At 46.2% G+C, this 23,106-nt stretch overlaps 1 protein-coding gene across 2 annotated transcripts in view; it reads right to left on the reverse strand.

Moving 5' to 3' along the window:
- Positions 1 to 976: 976 nt before the first annotated feature.
- The window catches only part of CHST11 (carbohydrate sulfotransferase 11), a 260,020-nt gene continuing 237,890 nt past the window's right edge, over positions 977 to 23,106 (reverse strand). For both annotated transcript variants that reach the window (XM_055327793.1, XM_055327792.1), the window contains exon 3: positions 977 to 3,377. In XM_055327793.1, the coding sequence (XP_055183768.1) occupies positions 2,523 to 3,377 (855 nt within the window). In that variant the 3' untranslated portion in view covers positions 977 to 2,522. The remainder of the gene's footprint in view (positions 3,378 to 23,106) is intronic.

Here is a 23,106-nt window from a genome sequence, read left to right on the forward strand (position 1 = left end):
GGTGGTATCCAGGACTAAAACCATTGCACTTAAGTAAAAGTTTAATTCATTTGATAAAGTACCTCTGTTGCTACAAACCAGATGGATGCTGTTTTATTGTTTTGTTTTGTAGAAGGGTCAGGGAAGTTATTTTATCCTCGACGATCTCGGATACGCTAAATCCACCTAACTCAACTGTATTCTGTGGAACGTCTCTGTGAAATCTGCAAAACAAGAGTATCCTGGTCACATAAGTTCAGGAAATGCTACCAACTCAATGATGCTTTTGGGGGTTCATAATGCACAGCGCACACCTAAGGCTCTGAAAAGTCCTGTAGAGGGAAATTGGTTTGTTTCCCAAGGATATTTGACCTCTAAATGACTTTTCTTTCTTTTCTTTTCTTTCTTTCTTTCTTTCTTTCTTTCTTTCTTTCTTTCTTTCTTTCTTTCTTTCTTTCTTTTCTTTCTTTCTTTCTTTCTTTTGCATCACACTGACTTCACATCTCCTGAGAATCTCTGTTCTGTGGGGCACATGTCAGGAAACGCTGCACAGTGTTTCATTAGCAGAAGCCCTATTTCTGAGGACAGTGTCCCCTGCCTGCAAACAGGGCCCAGACCCCCAATTCCAGGGACAGCTGAGGTCTGTCATTCTATTCAGTAAAAGACACGGCATCATCTCTGTCCGTGGAGGGCACAGTCACTGTGTCCTTCACAAAGGGGAGTGAGCTTGGAAGAAGGTACACAACATTTTATCAAAAGCTCTGGCCCCCTTCTCCCGCACACACCTCACTCAAATTCAATAAAACCATATTCTAGGTGAGATGCGGCCGCTGCTGCTGAGCTGGTGGTGAGTTTTACAACTTTAATAGTTTCTGTGAATAAATTATTCATTTGTTTGTTTAGAATATTCTCACCCTTTCGCTATATACTGCATCAAAAACAAAACAAAAAGCAAAACTTACCCACACCCCCTCCCACCCCACCCCCTATTATTAGAACTGTAATTATTATTATATACAGGATTTGCTACCAATTCATTCACTAGCTGTAAGAGGGATGTGGCTCAAACTTCAACTGAGACATCACCATGGCCAGAAGTGAGAAGCATGTGCAGATGGTAATGAGCGAGGAACAGGAGTGTTCCTGGCCTTCCGGAGGAAAGGGGGGCGTGGGGTCCAGCCACGGAAGGCTGTCCTTGCTGCTTGTGCATGGTGCTCGCCACGGTGCCCACGGCCTCGGCCTCTGCAGGCTCTGGAGCACGTGTGCATGTGCAGTGAGTGGATCCTGCTGTGACCTTGGCCAGAGGAGGAGTGCGGGGCGACCGCCAACCGCGGGTGTGCGAGGCCTGCTGCAGCCTCTCACGCTTTCCGCAGCAGAGGAGAGAACACTCCCACGCGGAGGCTGATGTGACAGGAGGCGCTTGGTGAAGGTCCCCTTCCCACCCTTGCATGCTGTGCCCGGCGGGTCTGGTCCCGGGGCTTCCCCAGTACACTGGAGCGCACATGATGGGAAACACTCTGTCTTCTCCCGTGTTGGACGGTGAGCCTGGATTACTCACCAAGTTAAGTGGCCTGTTCTCAGTGTGGGGTTTTCAAAATTTGGGCCAGAGGAAAATGCAAATTTGTAGGGGTCATGGACCCCTACGAATATGAGGGGTTTGCTAATTGTTGAGGTGGATATTGCGTCCACATAAAGCTTCTTGAGGGCCGAGACTACTGGTTTTGTTAAATGCTCTATCCCCAGGGCCTACATTTAGGTCTGGCACAGAGTAGTTGTTCAACAAATACTTGTCGACTATAAAGCAACAGCCACTTCACCATCACAACTGGCAGTGCCAGTTAAAAATTTCGTAGAAAAGCCGATTCTATCAGACTGCTAATTCTGATGAAAAAAAAAAGAAGAAAAAAAAAGCTATAATCAGCTCTTCTCCTTGGGTTAAAAAAAAAAATCACATTTTTTCTTAGTGCGAGGGACTCTTGGGTTGCTTGGAATCTGTTTGGAATGGTCCCCTGCAAAGGTGCCTTTCTCTATTTATTTCTCACAGACTTCCAAGAATGGTGGCATCAACAGACATCACAATGGCTGTTATCACAGTTAACTCTCTGAGCGGTTAAGGAGAACATTCACGCCCCCAAATGAGCTGTAGCAAGCGTAGAACAAAACACACATTTCTTCTGCAAAGACATTTGAATCTTGCTGCCACAAAAAGAAATCTATACAGAGACCATGTTTAAATAACTATAAATAATATTAATTAGAATTTATGGGATGCACAATTCATGGGATTCACCAGAGCACAAGGAAACCTTTAAGACAGTGTTGCAGGTAGGTATTTACGTCTAAACACAAGGACACCCATCTTATTCTCTTGCAAAGACAGCCGTCCTTCCCTACTAAGGATTTTAAATAATTCTCACCATGCTGCTCGCAGCATCATCCCCAAAGAAATATTACTTTACAAAATAACCCAATATCCATATAATTCTTTTGACAAATAAAAATCTTAAATTAAAAAGCACGATCCTCTCCCTCTCCCACCCCCTTTATTCCAATTTCAGGTAGCTTGGCACTGAGTAATTGAACATTAAAAAATCGAGTTTGTAGACTTCATACAGCTGCGTTTGGTGCTCTGAGCTGATGTTCTGGAAGAACTCTGTGGTCATTTCGTCAGTAGTTCTCGTAGACTTGGCATAGGTGGGGAACTTCAGGTAGCTGCCCACGCCCGCCAGCCGCAGGACGTAGTTCGAGTCCTCCTCCAGCGTCTCATACTTGCCCACGAGGTCGTAGTGGATGTGGCACGGGTGGCAGAGCGAGTGCACTGTCTGCCAGTGCTCGTTGAAAGGCTCCTCGCGCTGTGTGTGGGGGTCGATGAGATAGGCCACAAACTCCTCGAACCTGACATCGTCACCCCTGCGCAGCGCCTCCTGGGTGGCATTCTTGCGCTGGCGCCGGATGATCTTGGTGCCGTAGCGCTTGTGGAAGGACGTGTTGTATTTCTGTGTGAACTTGTTGCGGTAGGCTGACACCAGGCGCTCAAAGGGCTCCCGCACGAACAGGAACTTCATGTAGCTTTTCAAGCGGTGGTTGATTTCCGGGATGCTGTACTGGTTCAGGGTCTTGAGGTTGGCTGACACGTGCGCCTCGTTGGCCGGGATCTCCATGGGGTCACTGTACTTGCCCCGGCCCGTGAGCACCATCATGAGCCGCTTCCAGTTGGTACACGCCACCTTGGGCACGTAGCAGTAGATGAGCTCATGGTCCTCGTCCACCACCAGGTGCTTCAGGTCGTTGGGGGTCAGCACGCGCCGCTTGCGGCTCAGGGCGCTGTTGGCGCGACAGGTGTCTGTGACCTGGTCACGCCTCATCTGGTGCAGGATATTGGTGTTGGAGAGCTCCAGCTGTAGAGGGGACACAAGAGGAATATGAATTCAGTATGGGCGTGTGGTACGTGCCCTAGGCCACATCCGCAGCCGTGGCGGCCGGTGTCCGGCCCCCGGCACAGCTGGCTGGCAACCTAATTCTCCACTAGCTACCTCGACTCTTTTTGTGTTGTCCCACCATGTTTCCTTTGTGGAGCAAGAATGAGGATCAAATCTGTAACTTACCCATCACCGTCTATGTGCCTGGCATTTTACTAGAGTGCTACGTTTTTCTGTTCTCTGTACAGTCACCCTGAAATGAGGCTGCTTTCACACTACCAAGCACCTGCCACCATTGCCAGGTAGCATGCTGCCAGGCACTGGGGATGCGGTCATAAAAAGTACAGTGGGGTAACTGCCCCTTATCTAGCTGGAAAGAAGAGGGAACCGAGGCACAGAGAGGTTAAGTTACTAGCTTGAGATCACACAGTGAGGGAGCAACAGACGCCGTATTCAAACTCAGGTTGTCCTGGCAATTAAGGTCGCCCACTTTCCACTCTACCCTGAGGTCCAGTGCTCCCATCTTCTTGATTGAAGCATGGAGAGTCTGGCCTTTGATCGATCTACAATGGAGTGGGGGGATCCCACTTCTCCACTAGCCCATCACTATGAACATCTTTTGCTCTGTGCTGCTTCTGGTACCAGTGCCTTGATGTTCCTCTGGGAATCCACTTTCCTCCTTGTCCTCTCAAGCAGCTGAGTTGTGAGAAGTCTGGAGCTTGGGAACAGGGAAGAGGGCCATCATGGAGGAAGGGCTAGACTGGGAATGCAGGGTACAGAGAAAGATGAGAAGACAGAGGGACATCACCTGAACACCTAGGTCCATACATTGCTGAAAGCAGCCCCCTCAAGTCCTGGGCCTTTGTTACGTCAGTACATTTGCTGTTGTGCATAAAGCAGGGGGAGCCTGGATCACACCGTTGGTACCCAATGTATGGGTCTTTGCATTTACTGCCTTAGCTCTGTCCTTCTTGCTGCAGCCATCCATTGACGTATGCATTCAGACATCTGTCCAGACCTCACAGTGTACGAGGCCCTTTGCTCCACACCCTTGGGAAACAGAACATTTTCCTAAAGGACTCACAGTCAAGGAGGCATCAGGCCAGATAGCTGGCGGCCTCAAAAGAGCCCAAAGGGAAGATGTGTGTGCTTCTCTAAATTTTAGGAACAAAAGTTTCTCCTCAAAGACCGTTCACTCCCAGTGTGAATCAGTCTTCACAGTCCACCTAGAACAGGAAACACAAGACCTCACTGCCTTGGTGTGCCAGCAATGACATGCCTCCATCTACCCGCCTGTATGTGCAATTCGGCGCTTCTTTTAAATATCAAATAGATTGATATTAAATTATGGTTAAAGCTATAGAGAAACTGGGGTGTCAGAGCTATGGAACAGGCTGTCTGGGGCTGCAGAGGACGTTGTGTCCGGTTGCCTTCCTGCCCTGAGAACACGGCCCCCATCTATGCGCTCATCTTTGATGTCCTTCACCAACCCGCTTTTCCAGTCTTGTTCCTACTCTTCCCCTGTTCAGAACTAAAAGGAGCTGCAGAGCAATCAATGATTCACTCTCTTCCCTTTTTGAATTAAAAAAACTTTTTAAAATTCCAATATAATTAGTGTAGTGTTATATTAGTTTCAGATGTGTAATATTTTGATTCAATAATTCTGTACATCACTCAGTGCTCATCATAAGTGTACTCTTGGTCCCCTTCACTCTATTTCACTCCCCATGCCTCCTCCCTTCTGTACTCCCCCAGTTCTCTGTATTTAAGAGTGTGTTTGCCTCTTGTTGTCTTTGTTTTCTTAAATTCCACATATGAGTGAAATCACATAGTATTGGTCTTTCTCAGTTTGTTCATGTAGCACAATACCTTCTAGATCTAGCCATGTTGCTACACATGGCAAGATTTTATCCTTTAAAAATTCCACTCTCTCTACCACATCTTCTGTATCCATTCATCTATCTTTAGACACCTAAGTTGCTTCCATATCTTGGCTATTGTAAATCATGCTACAATAAACATAGAGGTGCATGTATCTTTTTGAATTAGTGTTTTCATATTCTTTGGATAAATACTCAGTAGTGCAATTACTGGATCATATGGTAATTGTTTTTGATTTTTTTTTTTTTTTTAGCAATTTCCATACTGTTTTCCACAGTGGCTGCACCAGTTGGCATTCCCACCAAACAGTGCACAAGGATTCCTTTTTCTCCACATCCTCACCAACACTTGTTGTTTCTTGTGATTTTAGCAACTGACAGGTGTGAGGTGATATGTCGCTGTAGTTTTGATTCGCATTTCCCAGATGGTGAATGATGTGGAGAGCCTTTTCAAGTGTCTGTTGGCCATCTGTTTGTCTTCTTTGGAGAAATGTCTGTTCATATCTCCTGCTCATTTGTAAATGGGTTACTTGTTTTTTTGGTGCTGTTTTATAGAAATTCTTCCTATATTTTGGATATTAACCCTTTTTCGGATATATCATTTGCAAATATCTTCTCCCATTCAGTAGGTTATCTTTTAGTTTTGTTTCCTTTGCTGTATAAAGAGGGTTTTTTTTTTGTATTTTGTTTTTATTTTTGTTTTGCTGTAGTCCCAAAAGTATAATTTTGCTTTTGTTTCTATTGCCTTAGGAGACATATCTAGAAAAAAGTTGCTATAGCTGATGTTACAGAAATCACTGCCTGTGCTCTCTTCTAGGATTTTTACGGTTTCAGGTCTCACACTTAGGTCTTTAATCATTTTGAGTTTATTTTTGTATATGATGTGAGAAAGTGGTGCAGTTTCATTCTTTTGCATGTAGCTGTCCAGTTTTCGCAACACCTTTTGTGAAGGGACTGTCCTTGCCATTGCATAATCTTGCCTCCTTTGTCATAGATTAACTGAGCATATACTCGTGGGTTTATTTGCCTCCAGTTTTGTCCTTTTTCAAGATTGCTTTGGCTACTCGGGGTCGTTTGTGGTTTCATACACATTTTAGGATTATTTGTTCTAGTTCTGTAAAAAATTCTGTTGGTATTTGAGAGGGGTTATAGCAAATCTGTCGATTGCTTTCGGTAGCATGGATACTTTAACAATATTTGTTTTCCTAATCCATGAGCATGGAACATCTTTCCAATTGTTTGTCATCTTCAACTTCTTTCATCAATGTTTTATAATTTTCATGGTACAGGTCTTTCACTTCTTGGTTAGGTTTATATGTAGGCATTTTATTCTTTCTGGTGCAATTGTAAATGGGATTGTTTTCTCAATTTCTCTTTCTGCAACTTCATTGTTGGTGTATAGAAGTGCAACAGGTTTCTGTATATTGATTTTGTATCCTAAAGCTTTGCTGAATTTGTTATTAGTTCCAGTGTTTTTTTTTTTTTTTTTGGTGGAGTCTTAAGGGTTTTCAATATATAGTATCATGTCATCTGCAGATAGTTACTTCTTTACTAATGTGGATGCCATTTATTTCTTTTTCTTGTCTGATTTCTGTGGCTACCACTTCCAGTACTATGTTGAATAAAAGTAGTAACGGTGGACCTCTTATTCCTCATCCTAGGGGGAAAGCACTGAGTATGGTGTTAGCTGTGGGTTTGTCATATATAGCCTTTACTGTATTGAGATATGTTCCTTCCAAACCTACTTTGTTGAGGGTTTATCATGAATGGATATTGTACTTAGTCAAATGGTTTTTCTCCATCTATGGAAATGATCATATGGTTCTCATCCTTTCTCTTAAATTGATGTATCATGTTGATTGATTTGCAAATACTGAACCACTCCTGCATCCCAGGAATAAATCCTACTTGATTGTGGTGAAATGTAAAAATGTAAAATGGATTTGGTAAAAATGTATTACTGGATTTGGTTTGCTAGTATTTTGTTGAGAATTTTTGCATCTATGTTCTTCAGAGATATTGGCCTGTAGTTCTCTTTTTTGGCAGTGTCTTTATCTGGTTTTGGCTCAAAGAATCCTCTTCAATGTTTCTTGTAAGGCTGGTTTAGTGGTGAATTCCTTTACCTTTTGTTTAGGAAACTCTTTATCTCTACCTCTATTCTGATGATAACCTTGCTGGGTAGAGTATTCTTGGCTGTAGTTTTTTCTTTTAGCATGTTAAATATGTCATGCTACTCCCTTCTGGCCTGCAAACTTTCTGCTGAAAAAGAAATCAGCCTTATGGGGTTTTCCTTCATAACTGCTTTTCTTTTCTCTTGCTGCTTTTAATATTCTCTTTATCACTACTTTTTGCCATTTTAATTAGCATGTGTCTTGGTGTGGGGATCTCATTGGGTTGATTTGGGGGCGGGGGGGGGGGCTGGAATCTCTGTGCCTCCTGGATCTGGATATCTGTTTCCTTCCCCAGATTAGGTAAATTTTCAGCTGCTATTTCTTCAGATGTATTTTCTGACTCCCTTTTTCCTTCTTCTCCTGAGATTCCTATAATGCAAATGTTATTAACTGGGTTGTGTCACTGAGTTCCCTTAACCTATTCTCATTTTTTGTTCTTTGTTTTTCTCCTGTTCAGCTTGCTTTCCATTACAGTCCTCCAGCTTGCTGATCCCTTCTTCTGCTTCCTCTAGTCTTTACTATTTATTCCCTCTAGGGTTTTTTATATCTCAGTTATTGTGTTTGTCTCTGGTCAGTTCTTTTTTTACATTTTCTCTTTGTTAAGGGTTTCACTGAGATCCTCCACTCTTTTATCAAGTCCAGTGAGTATCTTTATGACCATTACCTTAAGTTCTCTATCAGGCATATACCATATCTCCATTTCGTTTAGCTCTCTTGCTGTGGTTTTTGTCCTGTTCTTTCATTTGGGACATATCCCTCTGTCTCCTCATTCTGTCTAACTCTCTGTGGCTGTTTCTGTTTATTAGGAATCTCTCCTGCTCTTGAAAGTAGTAGCCTTATGAAGAAGAGGTCCTGTAGTGCAATATTCCCTGTTCACCAGAACCTGGCACTTTAGGGATGTCTCCTGTGTGTACTGTATGAGCCTTACTATTATAGCTAAGCCACTTTTGCCTCCAGTGCATTCATCTGCAATCGTTCTCTTTGCTCATTGAGGGCAGGGTTTGGTCCCTGTGGTGTTAATGGGCCAGTGTGGGGCTGCCTTGGGCTTGAGTTGGGTCAGACCAGGCATTTGCCAGAGTCACAGTAGCACCAAACTGCAAGGCACTCTCCTTGTATTGTCCCTGGAGAGGCTTTCACTTGGTGGGCAAGGCCTGTGGTCAGACCCAGTGTTGCCCCAGCCCACTGCTGGGGCTGCAAACAGAAGGGTATGTGTGGTTACCATCTCTTCTCCCCAGGAAAGAAGGCGCTGTAGAAGGCACAAGATCACTGATGCTGATCCTTGTCAGGGCTGCTTGCACACTGCTAGGCTTGTGGCACCACTTTGGATGGACTCCTGCTGATGCTGGTTGGAGAGAACAGGCCAGCAGGAGAACGTGGGGCTGGTACTATTAGCAAGCTAGGTGGAGAGAGTTCATGCTATGCTGGTTCCTGCAGGTGGTTCCTGTATCTAAGCCAGGGGGCAGGGAGGGAAATAGTGCCCACCAGGTCTCTTGTTTTTGGAGAAGTCTCCTAAAGGTTCTTGCCTCTCTAGCACACACTCTGAGATTAGTAAACAAGTATACCTGCCTCTTGTATACCTCAGGCATTGAAGCTGCTGTTTCTATGCTGTATCTTAGTGGGGTTGTTATATTGTCTCTTTAAGAGGGTTATTGGTGGTGGCTCAGTCTCCTATCACCTTCCAGCTCTTCCAGAGCTGAGCCTGCTAATTTTTAAAGTTCCAAGTGTTATGCCCCCCACCCCGACTGTAAGAACTCACAAAGTTAAGTCCCTGTGGTTTTCAAAGCCAAATGTTATTGGGCCTTGTCTTGCCAGTGTAGGTTGCCTGTGCCTGGAGAGCCTAGTGTGGGGTCTTCTCTTCTCCAGTCTCTGTGTTGGCACTGCTCTTCCCGCTCATGGACGGTTTTCCCAGTCAGTTTGATTCCTGATCCTATCTCTGCCCTTCCTGCCATTTTTGGGAAATGTGGTTTCTCCCCTGCCTTTAGCTGCTGAGAGTCTGTTTTGCCAGTCTTTGGGTCATTTTCTGAGTTAGTTACACTGACTGTGGGTGTTATCTAAGTTTATCTGTGGGATAAGGTGAGCCTAGAATCCTCCTACTCTGCCATCTTCCCTGGAAGTCCTCCTTTGTTTTCCCTTTGGGCCCAACCATTCTCATTTGGGATTCTTGCTCATACAAACCTGACAGTCCTTCAAGTTCAAGTGCATTCCCCTGCTACACAAGTGGAAGAGTCACTCCCTCCTCTGAATACCTACTACACTAAGCATCCTTTACTCCCCAGTCTACTTCATGCTTGTTTTTCTCAAGACTGGTGGCCACTTGCTTCACAGGGATTCAGGGCCCAAGAGCCACTACCCCACTCAGGCCAGACTATGGGTGTCCTGAGTCCTGAGAATGCAGAGGGATTAGTGAACACCCCACCCTCCAACCACCTGCATAGCCACCGCAGCAGACCCATGAATGTGGGTGTGACCCAAGAGGCTGGCCTGTGGTTTCCACTGAAGTACAATCTGTATAGTTCATCCTAAAACATTCACAGGGCAACTGGGGTGGGCCTAAATTAGGAAATTTCCTGAGTTTACTGGAGACCTACGGATTACCTAGTGGCCACCAGAGAACGTCATTACATCCTGCATTAGAGCCCTGTATCTGCCTCCTCCCTGTTCCCAGAACAATGATGCTCATGATGGTGATCATCAGACAGGATGAGACAACAAGAAATAGTAGGAGGAGCTACTCTAAGTCTCCTTCACAGGTTATTTTAATATATCATTTCTAATCTTCCTGGTAATTCTCTGAATTAAATGCTATCACCACTGAAAATTTCCACACTTGAAGGAAGGAAGCAAACCAAGACAGTGCTAGTGCAATGAAAATTCCATGTGTGAATAGTAAAGTGATTCACTACTTTTAGCCTCACAAGCTACTGTAAAGCACAGAGGAGTCATTAATGCTCTCCTGATAGCCATTCCCCTTTGCAGTGCTACACTGTCATCTTTCCCATCAAGAAGTAGAGTCTATTTAAAAAATAAAATAAAAATAAAATAAAATAGAATAAAATAAAAAATAAAAAAACAAGAAGTACAGTCTACTTCAGCCCCTTGACTTCAACTGGCTGTGAGTTGTTGACTAGTGGAATGTGGTGGAAGCAATCATAAGCATGTTTTAGAGCTAAGTATGAAACCTTGCAGTTTCTATACTTTGCTTTCTTGAAAGGCTGCCATACTTTCCTACCACATGACATAAGGTTCTCCCCATCCAACAGAAGTGCCATGAAGTATGGACTTTGTCTTTCCCTGGTTGTGTTCAGTGCTTTAAAAAGTGCCAGTCACATAGTAGATGCTCAAAAAAAAAAAAAAATCTGTTGTGATGAATGAACCAGTTAATAATCTCTTTAGGGAAATTTGATATGAAAGCAAATGAAACTTCCCAATTGTTCACCAGAAGCCAGAACATTCTTTAATAAAGGCTGTACTAGGATCAATAGTGCCCCCCAAATTCATGGCCACCTGGAACCTTAGAATGTAATACTATTTGGAAATAGGTTTTTTGTGGATGCAATTAGGTCATAATGAGTTAGGGTGGGCTCTAACCTAATGATTGGTGTCAATTAGGAGAGGAAACAGAGACTCAGAGACACCCAGAGAGAAGGCCATGTGATGACAGAGGCAAAGGTTGGAGTGATGCATCTATAAGGTACTAGATGCCAAAGACTGTCAGCACCATCCAGAAGCTGGCAAGAGGCCAGAAGGGTCTACCCAGCAGCTCCAGGAAATGAATACAGGAGCCAAGCCTTCAGTCAATAACTTTGAACAAATTGATATAGGGTATAAATGTATAAGAGAAGATAATATTATATGAGAAGATATTTTTACATAGCAAAATAAGGAAAGGGTATTAGAGCACTAGTAAGAGAGGATGAGATCTGAAAACAAGATCTGGGCTTGATCTCCTTTGGGCAAGACCATTAACCTTCTGAGCCTCAGTTCTCTTAGCTGCAAAATGGGGATAGTCAATTGACATTCAGGAATGTCAATTAAATCAAATCAGGTATGGGATTCAGCATGTAGAAAATAAGATCAATCTAGTGCAGAATTTGGACAAAGTATGGTACACTGTAGGCAGTTAATATGTGGCATTTTTTCATGAAAGAAGAAAAAAGAAACCTAAAAGAGAGGGCCAGGAATCCCAAAGATAAATTTCACCAGCCCTATAATTTTGTTGCAGGCAGTTCTAAGTCATGGAAGTCAATATTTTGGATATGAAAAGTTCTGATTTGCATTTCCTTTTTTAAAAAAATGTTTTATTTAAGTTCAGTTTAGTTAACATATAGTGTATTATTAGTTTCAGAGGTAGAATTTAGTGACTCATCAGTTCCATAGAACACCCAGGGCTCATTCCATCACGTGCCCTCCTCAATGCCCATCACCTAGTTACCCCATCCCCCCCCATCTCCCCTCCACCCCTCTGTTTCCCATTTTCTGACTTCTTAGCAGATGTATTCCACCTTAGGAGGAGCATTCATACCATTCAAATATCAACAACAAACTGTCCAAAAGGAAATAGAAAGTCTAGGAAGGAGAGAAGACTCAGTTTTGCTTATTCAAATTGCTATACATGGTTTTCAAGGCAATAAATCACTAAATGAGCAGAGAAACCAGGGGATCTCTCCCAGTTTTTTCCCCCTAGCTCTCTTCAGCTGGAGACAATTCTCAGGCTCCCTGAGGCTCCAGGGAGATAAGCATGTCAGTTAATATTGCATTCAGAACCACAAAGCCACCAGAAATGGAAACAATACCACGGTGTCATTTTACATCCGGTTGCAGAGACAAAATTAACTCAATGGGGCTTTGAAATGTGGTATTTGAGGTTTCTTTCTCCTTCCATTTCCTCCTTTTCCACGGCAGTTTAGGTGACAAATGGCACACCTGCTGCAGTGAGGTATGCCCGATTCCTCTCAGGAGGGTTTTGGGGCACAGGTCAAGAGACTAATAAGTATATTCTCAGATGTGAGACATGTCCATTCCCCCATTCAAGGAAAGAAATTCATTTGGGCCTCCAGTGTTCGATTTTTTCACAAAATAGTTCAATTTTGTTTTTTACTTTACAATAATTTTAGGGGTACTTGGGTGGTTCAGTCAGTTAAGCATCTGACTGTTGATTTCAGCTCAGGTCATGACCTCAGCAGTGTGAGATCAAGCCTTGCATCAGCATCGGGCTCTATGCTCAGTGGGAAATCTGCTTCTTTCCCTTTCTCTCTCTCTCTCCCTCTGCCCCTCCCCTTGCTCCAAGGCCCTCCCTCAAATAAATAAATAAATCTTTAAAAATAAAATAATTTTAGACTACTGTTGATTTAACTCATTACAAATACAGTGTTACTGGGGCACGTGGGTGGCTTGGTTGGTGTCTGACTTTTGATTTCGGCTCAGGTCATGATCTTAGGTCCTGAGACTGAATACCCTGTCAGGCTCCACATGCTGGCCATGGAGCCTGTTTAAGATTCTCTCTCTCCCTCTGCCCCTCCCTGTTCATGTTCTCTCTCTAAAAAAATTAAACTAATTTTTAAAAAGTCTACAAGATATAAAAAAAAATACAATGTTACTAAAATGTGCACAAACATAAAACTAGGTATACAATGGAGACCAATAACAAATGTAAACATTCAAATGAACATTAAAGTGAAGGATGATGTTGTTTTGCTAGAACTAAAGCCCTGCTTGAACCTTGAAACTGTGCTTCCTCACCGCCCCCAAGGCAGGCTCTTTGCAATATGGCATTTTCCCTCTGTGTCCTACAGGAGGTCGAAATTTTCCCACTAATTTCTCATTTCTAGTTACTGTAAAACCCAGCACCCTGTAACATCACCTGACCTTCACTTGGTACAAACTCATCATTTACATATTTTCTGTCTTTGCTCATTTCTAATTAGCCCAAGACAATAAAAAGAGATCTGCATGATGCCATCAAGACCATCAACAAACACATGGACCATGATTTCACATGGCAGGACTAGATTATAAGGGGTGGCCCTAAAAATCCAGAAATGCTTTAACTTTTTTTTTTAAAGATTTATTTATTTATTTTAGAGAGGGGTAGGGAAATAAAATTATTTCTTTTTAGAGAGAGAGGAGGGGGAGGGAAAGGGAAGGGGAATCTGTGGGGTTTTTTTGTTTTTAAGATTTTTACTTATTTATTCATGAGACACACACACACAGGCAGAGACACAGGAGGAGGGAGAAGCAGGCTCCATGCAAGGAGCCCGATGTGGGACTCAGTCCTGGGTCCTGGGATCATACCCTGAGCCGAAGGCAAATGCTCAACCACTGAGCCACCCAGGCGTCCCTATGCTTTAACTTTTTCAAAAGAATATCACCAAAATAAAAATACACAACGAATGCAGTTGTCATGCAGAGCTCCAGATCCCAGGAGTTATACTGTGGACCCCTTGAACCGTGGCTTCAGGAACCTAGATTAAGGAGGGGAGCCCTGCACAGGTCACAGGGAAAAGAGGACTTCTTCACTATCATCATCAAGATGGGGCAGGAGAGATTTCTGATGGCAGCCCGGTCAGTTCCAGATATCTCCATGCTTGTTATTAGGACCAACAGCATGTGAACAATTGCCATCAGGTACATGGTGACTTCTAACCTTAAAAAATACAAATCTGGTCATGTCCCTTCCACACTTGTCCCCAAGGACAAGACAAGCAGGGCTTACAGGAGCTGTTGTAATGGTCATAACTCTTCAGCAACTAACAGGCTCCTTGAGTATCAGGAACTCCCCAAGGGGCCACAGCTATGGGACATTAAAGCACATACAGGACCCCTCTGAAGATGAAGAGGACTCACTGATGAAGTCCAGAGTGGTCCTTTGTCACTGAAAGAGAATATCTACCAGTTTATCTCATAATTGAGCTGGGAGGACGTCAATCTCTTTCCTCTGTCAGTCCCTTTCTCTCTTCACTGTTTTTTTCTTTCTCAAAGGTGTTTGAAGAGAACACAACAAAGGACAACACTGAAAGAGGAAAAAACAAATATGCTAACTATGAGGGCCGTGATTAAGAATCTCATTTAGTTGTGGGCTTCCTAGTAGCAGGGACAAAAGGGGAAATGGAATTTTATCTCTTTGCTTTTGTTCTCAGAGGCATTCCCATGGTTTGGGTGGTGAATGTACAAGATTTTAAAGGGCTCAAATTTCAGTGGAGGAGGGAGATTCTTGGCTCACACTGGAGTCTCTGGAGGGCAGCTTTCCTCTATTGACAAGAATACTAGGATTACCACTCACCACCACCCCATGTCTAGACTGCTTCAGAATTTACAGAACTCTTTAACACATACCATCCCATTTAAAGAACACACTGGAACATCTCTGGAGCCCAGTAAAAGAAGGTTTGAATTTTGGCAGACCAGCTGTACTTCCAGCCACATGACATCTTTTGGGCTACCACCAGGAATGGAGACTACCCGCCTTTGGCATGCAAGAGAATCATCACCTGGAGGGCCTGTTTAAACACCATTTGCGAGGTTGCAACCCCAGTTTCTGATTCAGTAGATCAGGGATACAGCCTGAGGGGTTGCATTTCCAGCAAGTTCTTAGGAATGTTAGTTTGCTAGGGCTGCCGTAACAAAATACCCCAGGCTTCCTGGCTCACGAAGTTCTGGAGTGGGGGCAGGGTTGGCCTCCTCTGAGGCCTCCCTCTTTGGCTTGCAGATGTCTACCTTCTTGCTGCCTCTTCACGTGGATGTCCTCTGTGCACATTTGCCTCTGGTGTCTCTTCCTCATCTTGTAAGGACACCAGTTCTGTTGGATTAGAATCCACCCTAAATGACCTCATTTTAATTTAATCATCTCTTTAAATAAGGCCCTAGCTTCAAACATGGTAACATTCTTAATTACTTCAACATGTGGATTTGGGGTTGGGTGGGGTGTGGTGGGAGGGGCACCCTTCAGTCCATAGCACAGGTGATGTTGATCTGCTGGTCCAGGGACCATACTTTGAGACTACAAGGTTCTGTTAGGAGGAACTCCTCAATTCACAGCTGCTCTGAAACTCAGAACCCAAGTTCATCGTTTGCTGCCAAGAGGCTGCTAGACCCACCTCCGCTCTCAGCCGGGACTCCCTTCATCTCCCTTTGATCCTCCCAAAAGTATAAATTAGGTCAGAGGAGGGCTGATTCTTGGAAGCCGTGAACATGGCTAGAGGCAGGGCTGTGTCCTGCTGTTCTCATTTAGATGTCTATTTTTAATTTGGACGTTTAAAAAAGGCATCTATAATTAGTGTAAGTACCAAATCGAGGGACTGTTTGAAAAAGTCTTTAAAACTTCACTACGTTTCATCTTAAAAGGAAGAAAAAACTGGTTTCCTTTAAATTAAAACATCTTCGGTGGTGTTTGTAATTTCTTTCAGACAGAAGAACCCAACCGGAAGGAGCAGCCGTTCCATTTTGCTGCCCCGGTGGGGAAGAGGCAGAGAGAAATGGAAATGGGAGAAAAAGGTACATTTGGAGGCATCATGCAAGTGGGGTTTGGTGCAATCTGTCATTAACAACTGTTAGCTTGGGGCCCCAGGCTCAGTTTCTCTACTTGAAAATCCTAATATAATCCCCCCTCCTGGCACCTCAGCTGCGCCTGCCATCATCCTGCCTGCTGATTTGAGAATTGGAGGAGAGAGAAACCTGATGATCTGATTCCCTGTGATTCTATCACATTTCTTTCTGGAGGTGAAAGTCCTAAATGCTCACGAAACGGGCTAGTCTGGGGGATCACTGAAGGATCCATATCCACAGCAAATGAGAAGCGCACACTTATCCTAGCTACCAGCTGCTGAGCACTTACTATGTACCGCCGGGTGCTGTTAATCCTTACGCTTGAGGTAGGTATCCTCGTTATTTCTACTTTACGGATGAAGGAAACTGAGGCACAGGGAGAATAAGTAACTTGCTCAAGATCAGGGAGCTAGTAACTGGGGCTGTGCTCTGAGACCCTGTACTGTGTGGCCTCCCAGGGCCTGCATGCCCTCTCCCCCCATCCCCGCATCCCACCCCGACCCCGGGAGTTACTATCTGGAGGGTGGTAGAGACACTGGAGCTGAGGGTCTCTATCCTGGCAGCTCACTGGGATCATAGAAGGGCTCTAAACACCTCTGAGTCCTGGGGCCCACACCAGAACTCTGATGTAATCGCTATGAGTGCGGCCAGCTCCCAGGGCGTTCTAAAGCTGCCCAGGTGGGGGAACCATTGCCCTGCAGGCTCCAATGCCACAGTTATAAATTAAAGCACACACATACAGGACCCAAGCAATGCCTGAGCGTGATCCTGGCCAGAATTTATTTTCCTAGCCCTCAGATTTAAGACCAAGGGACTTTCTTATTCATTCAACAGGGTCAGAAGTCAGAGGTCCAGAGGGTCACAGTTCTCGGAAATCTATGGATGCATCCTTAGGGAACCACTAGGAATTGTGTAACACTTAAATACTTGTATGTTTAGAAAAGAAAGGAGAAAAATATCAAATCTTCAAAGAAACAATCTGGTCTGAATCTGTCACAAAATCTACAGGGTTTAAAAGTGCCAGGAAACTGGATGCTTAGGATCTGCACTTGTCACTGATAAAGCAAGGGCTGTTTGATTACAAGGGCTGAATGTCTGTAGGAGCTTTTCCTATCTTTCCAAAGCAAAAGGAAGAAGGAAGAGGTGCAGGAGACACTGGGTGCCTGAGGGCCCAGGGCAGATCTCCGAAGCAGAACCCCAGCCAAGCTCAGCAGACGTGGCCACAAGGAGTGGAGATTTTAGCCTCCTGAGCTTTGTGGGCAGAAATCAGTAAGCAGAGGTTTCAGGCTAATGGTTAAATTACTTCTTTTCTATGAATCTGTGACCTGGATTAGATTCACAAACTCAGAATGCCCTCCAGAGCCAGCCAGAGGTCCCAAAGCCACTGAAAAAGTAAGTGATGCCACTTAAATCTTGTTCAGGTTGCCAGGAGGGAATGGGAACCTGATGTTTCAAGATGTTACAATTTCTCACAAGGAGCCAGAAAACCAGATTCTATGTGAAATCTTGGCATTCTTAAATTTAGCTACAATTTTTAAAAGTTTAATACATGGGCCAAACCATACTTATTTGCGCTGGGTTTGCCCAGGAGCCACCAGCTGGCATCCTCACCCAGGTGTCTGAGGACACTTAGAACTAGTAAGGAGGTGCCCTTCCTAGTGCAGGCTGTTCGAAGCAGCACTCTTGCTGCCCCAGCTGCTCCAGCTCACTTAAGAGAACCCAGAAGCAACTGAGGTGGGCAGAAACCCCAGGTGGAACCTGCCAGACTGCAGGAATACCAGGGAGCAATTAGGAAAGTTCTCCATCAGCAGGAGTTATTAAGAGAAACCACTGGAACCTCAGCTCCCTCATCTTTCCTGGTTAGGGGTCATGCACCTCCTTCTGATGCTCTTATCACCATGTACTTAATCTGTGTGGCTCTCCCTTCCAGAAGGCAAGCTCTGGGAGGGCAGCTGGCATGCTTTCAACTCTTTTGTTTATTCCTGTATCCCCAAGCATCTGGCATGTACTGGACCCTTAAAGCTCTGTCGAATGAATGAATGAATGAATGAATGAATGACTTGGGGATGGCAGGAAATTTAAAGGCCATAGAATGGCTGATGTGGCAGCATGGGCTTCCTGCTGCCTAAGCCTCGAGGCAGTGCAGCTCCACCTCGTCTTCCCACAGAGGTTTCTGGCACAGACCATGCAGCTGCAGTGCCGGGTGGAAACAGACTCCTGATAGCTGCAGCAGCCTTTGACGGAGGCAGAGGGAGACTGGCATTTTCCACCCATCTGGTGAGGCCAGGAAGCAGGAGGGGGGAAATCACGCAGGAGGGTGCTGGAGCCAAGGGCTGCCCTGAGAAGGCCTGGCATGGGGTGCATGCTGCTAGGGCTCTCTTTCAGTCAGGCCAGGTGCGGCTGCAGGGGCTGCATTTCCATTTTAGATCAGCTGTTTGGGCTTCCGGAGGCCTGGGCAGGGTGCGGGAGGGGCACATGAGTCAGGATGGGGCTGCTGCCAAGCTGGACTGGCTTCCCATGAATGGTAGCCAGGAACAGGGACAATGGTGAAGGGATGTGGCCCCCACACAGTGCGGGAGGCTGGATTTCCTGGGAAATCAGAAGTCAGAGGGCAAGTGTGATGTGCACCTGCTGAGTGATGCTTTGAGGCCCTCGGAAGTCACTGCTGTTAGGAGGGAGCAGGGAGGAAGTTTCTGTGGCACAGTTTCAAGTGGCTCAAGAAGTGTCTCAGGCCAAGGTGCTGACAGCACCCCTTCACGAGGGGCCTCTCAGAGGGCAATGTTCTTCCAGGGCAGGGGCTTATGAATCCCCAGCTGCTCCTCCTGGTCCCTCTCTCCTTGGACCAACTGGCTTCACTGGTTCCCTTCCTATACTCACTGGAATGTTCAACTACTCATATTTTGCCCAAATCACTTGATGCCTTGAGGTCTCAGTTTTCCCATCTATAAAATGGGGACCATAGTGTCTACTTCTCTGAATTGTTCTAAGGATTCAATAAGCGCCCAAAAAGAAAGCCCCTGGCCTGGTGCCACACACATAGGAGGCACTCGGTCAACGGTAATTTGCTTTATCAATATAATGTATTACATTACAGAGGGTCACTTCATCCTAAGTGGTTGGCAATATGGCAAGCCTATTGCTCTAACAGTAGTTCTCAATCTGTAGCGTGTGTAAGGGTCATGGTGGAGGTTGGGCAAAACGCGGATTCCTGAGAAATTCTGACTCAGTGGGTACGGCTGTCCTGGGTGCCTGCTCTTGACCATGGCCCCGTGGTCCTTCAATAAACCCATTCCAAGGACGGTGGGCCTGTGTTCCATCCTGAGCACTGTTGACTGAGCATTGCTTTTATGCGAGTGGGTTCTACATTTAATGCCCTACACATTTGTGGTCTGTGCAAAACACCTGCAAAACACAGCCATTCAGTCTCGAGGATGTAGGACACCGATAGCAGCCAAGGGAGGCACCTTGGGTTGGCAGCTGGTCAGCAAACTACAGGTCTAAAGAGGAAATCTTCTAGCTAGACAGAGGTGCCCTATCACCGCCCATTAACAGGCCACACAGGATGCGTGGCACTGAGAGTAAGTGAACTGGGTTGAGACACCCAAAAAGGCTGATTTATATCATAATCAAGTAGCTAGTTTCAACGATACCCAACTTCCTCACTGGTGAAAAGGCATTCGAGGGCCACTCGGTCAGGCCTTCATTTCCGCATGCTGTCCACTTCCTGGAGAGGGGAGGGCTGCCCTTTCACACAGTGGGGAGGTTGAGCTAGCTCTGCAGAGGGGTCCAGCTCCGCCAGGTGATCCCCCAGTCATCCACAGATCTGGGGCTCCTTCACCTACTCTCTCACCACCCCATGCCTCAAGCTCCACCATCCTGATTGCAGTTGCAGTGCCATGAGCGATGTGAGTCCAACTTTCCCTCCTCTGAAGCTGCCAGGACAGCTCCTGGCTAACTCTGCAACCCAAGTGCCAGGCTCTCAGTATCCAACACTCATAGGACTTAGAGATAGAGTTAGTTTTGTGCCAACACCGTAATGTTTAACAGGAAGATCGTCACAGAGTGCTATGGGGACAGGCAGGTGGAAGTTCACTATCTGTGTAGTGACAAGCCTAAGCACCTGGGCTGTTTCTCATGTGTATGGGAGCCACACATGATAGCATGGATCTCAACTTAGGCCCCCAGGTAGGTAAGATATCTTTAAGGTAATGACATAAGAGGTATGAATGCCCTTCTGTCTGTTGAGTTTTGCAGTAATTTCACACCCCCAGAGTCCTTGGAACACAGAGCTTCAGAGTTGGAAAATATCCTTGTGAACAAATGACACCACGTTCTGATTTTCAGACGGCAACATGGAATTCCAGAGAAGGGAACTCATCCACCCCTCTCAGGAGGTGGCAGACCTAAGATGAGAACCCAAGTCTTTTGCTTTTTTGTCCGAACTGCTTGCGTTGTATGGCGAAAAGAGGCCTCTTCTCATTCTGCCCACCCAACAGCCCTCAGTGGTGGGACAGGGGTGGATTCAGGGACAGAGCAGGGGCTGGGCCAGCCCAAGGGCCATCTACAAGGTGCTAAAACATCTCTGTCAGGCACAGAAAACATCCTTGCTACCTACCACCTTCCATCAACCTAAGAAGAGTTTTTATTATTCCACGTGGAGTCATGATCAGTGGAAATCCTGAAACCAAACAGGAGCCATGACCTCTTACTATCCAATATAGGATACATGGTAAAGGCTTCCCCCCTGTGCTGGCGTGATTTGGGAAATCATTAAAGAAAAGTGAAAGCAAGAAGTGGGTGAAGTCTTGACCATTAAAACAAAAAGCAGTGACACTGGGCTAGTGGAAGGAAATGAATGGATCAATTTCAGGATAGGATTTTTTTAATAGAAAAATCAGTGCCTCCCTGATTCCACTAAGTGAGTACTGAGCGAATACAGAGGGCATTTGGTGTCTTATCCCCAGTAGAAAGTCTGGGATTCTGTGGAGCCAGCCTGATGGAGGGGTTAGAGGTCAGATTCTAGAGTCAGGCAGACACATCTGGACACAAACCCTGGCAATGCCCCTGTCTAGCCATGTGACTTGGGGGCAGTCATTTCTACCCTTTCCAGCCTCTGTTTCCTTATCTGTAAAGTGGGGGTTGATAGATGCACCTACCCAACAGGCTGTTGTGAAGTCTAAAGGGATAAAGCCTGCAAAGAACTATCAGTTGGCCCTCAGCTGCTCTAAATGTGTGTTAATATTCAAAGTTAAAAGATCTTTTCCAGGAAAAAAAACCCCCACAGAGGTCTTCTTGGTGTTGTAGCTGTTTCTGTGGAGTGGCAGCATGGTTCAGAACACAGGTTCTACACCCAGACAGCCCACGGTTAAAATCTGATCCCCCCACTCGCTGGTGGTGGAACTTAACATGGGCCTCAGTATTCTCCTCTGTAAAATGGGGCTTACTACAGGCACCGACCTTCTAAGGTTCTTTGTGATGGTGATAGTAGTTTCCTGAATGCAGAATGCCCTGGGGGTGCACAGGTGACTGCCCCTGAGCCTTCCCTTGTCTAGTAACCTAGTAGATGAAAAAAAATGAGGAACTACCCCACACTCACCTTCCTCCAACTAGAGCTCTGCCTGGATGTGCGAACAAGGAGGGAGAGTGGTTGCCACTCCTTGTCCTTCACTTTCCCTGTCTCCCTTGGGTCTGAAGGCCCAATAGTGGTGAGCTCAGGGCAGAGCAGGAGAGAAAGCTCAGGCCTGCATGTGCCCACGCTGCTGGCCCAAGCTCTCCTGAGCAATGCTGGAGAGGCCTGATGCCCTGACCTCGGACAGGCAAGCACACCTGGCTTCCCTAGCCCCCAGATGACCCCGTGGACACCCTGCAGGTCCTGCTTGGCTCATTTGTGGGGTCTGGACTGGTCAGCTCGCCCTCTGCCACTGCCTATCAGGTCACTTACCTCCTGGCCCTACTGTCCATACCCAGGAGGGACCCCCTCAACTTGGCAGCCACTCCATACTTGCCTCAACCCAGCAGCTGGCACCAGTTAGACCACCAGGCCCTGGGGCTGAGGCTCTGGAGGGGGGCCCACCATGAAGCAACATAAGATTTGTCTTCAGGGAAGACTCACATTCCAACATGGGACACAGATGAGGAAAGGAAACAGTCCTCATGCCATGTGGCAGCTGACAAGTGCTACCCCAGGGGTTGGCAGTATGCTGGTGTCAGATGCCCGGATCCAGCCCCTGTCACCTGGAAGCCTGGGGCTTGCTTCACCTTCCCAAGCTTCTATTTCCCCAGCTGTAAAATGGGCCCAACAAGGGCCCCTACCTCAAAGGTGGGAAAAAAGACCAGATGAGGAGTTAGGTCTGTCTTGGCACACAGATGCTTAGCAACATCTCACAAGGTGGGTGTGAGGATGTGGGAGGATAAACAGTGCACATGGTGCCCTGTCCTTGTTTGAGAACAATTTCCCCAAGAAAGGAGTGTTCCTGTGAGGCTAGGAGATAAGTTGTGAGCTGAGCAGAAGGAAGGTCTTGTGGGTGGGGTGGGGAAAGAGAAAGCATGGGGGTGGGGAACCCAGGGTCACGGAGGCCAGGGAACCTCTGGGTTCTGGAAGCCGGATACTCGGTCCCACTCACTGCTGCCCCTGCACAGGCTAGGGGCCAACAGGGACAGGACAGGTCCCCCCCCAAAGCTGGTTGAGCTTGCGAGGCCTGCAGGAGACTGCTGCGTGCCCCCACCCCGGCCTTCCAGAAAGGAAGCTGCACAGACATAATTGCACTGCCGGGGTGAGGGGAGCCGCCAGGGAATCTTTTTTTATGCACTAAGTGGCATTCTCGGAGCCAAGGCAATGACGGATTCAGAAAAGCAAGTGGGGTCAGGGTCTGAGGGGGGCTGATCTTCATGAATTAATCTACTCCCTGTGGGGACTGGAGCCTCCAGCAGGGAACCCTTCAGTGCCCGTGAACAAAGGCATTGGTGACAGCCAGGGACGCCAAGGCCCACCGCAGGGCCTTCACAGGACAGCGCCCTGCACTCCGTGCCCCCCGCTCCTTTCTCACGTTCCCTGCTCAGCACGTCCTCCAGGCCGGCCCTGGGTGCAAAAGCACCTGGCGGGGGAATCTCCCTCCT

Source organism: Nyctereutes procyonoides, unplaced genomic scaffold, assembly GCF_905146905.1.
Source record: "Nyctereutes procyonoides isolate TBG_1078 unplaced genomic scaffold, NYPRO_anot_genome, whole genome shotgun sequence".
Lineage (NCBI taxonomy): Eukaryota > Metazoa > Chordata > Mammalia > Carnivora > Canidae > Nyctereutes > Nyctereutes procyonoides.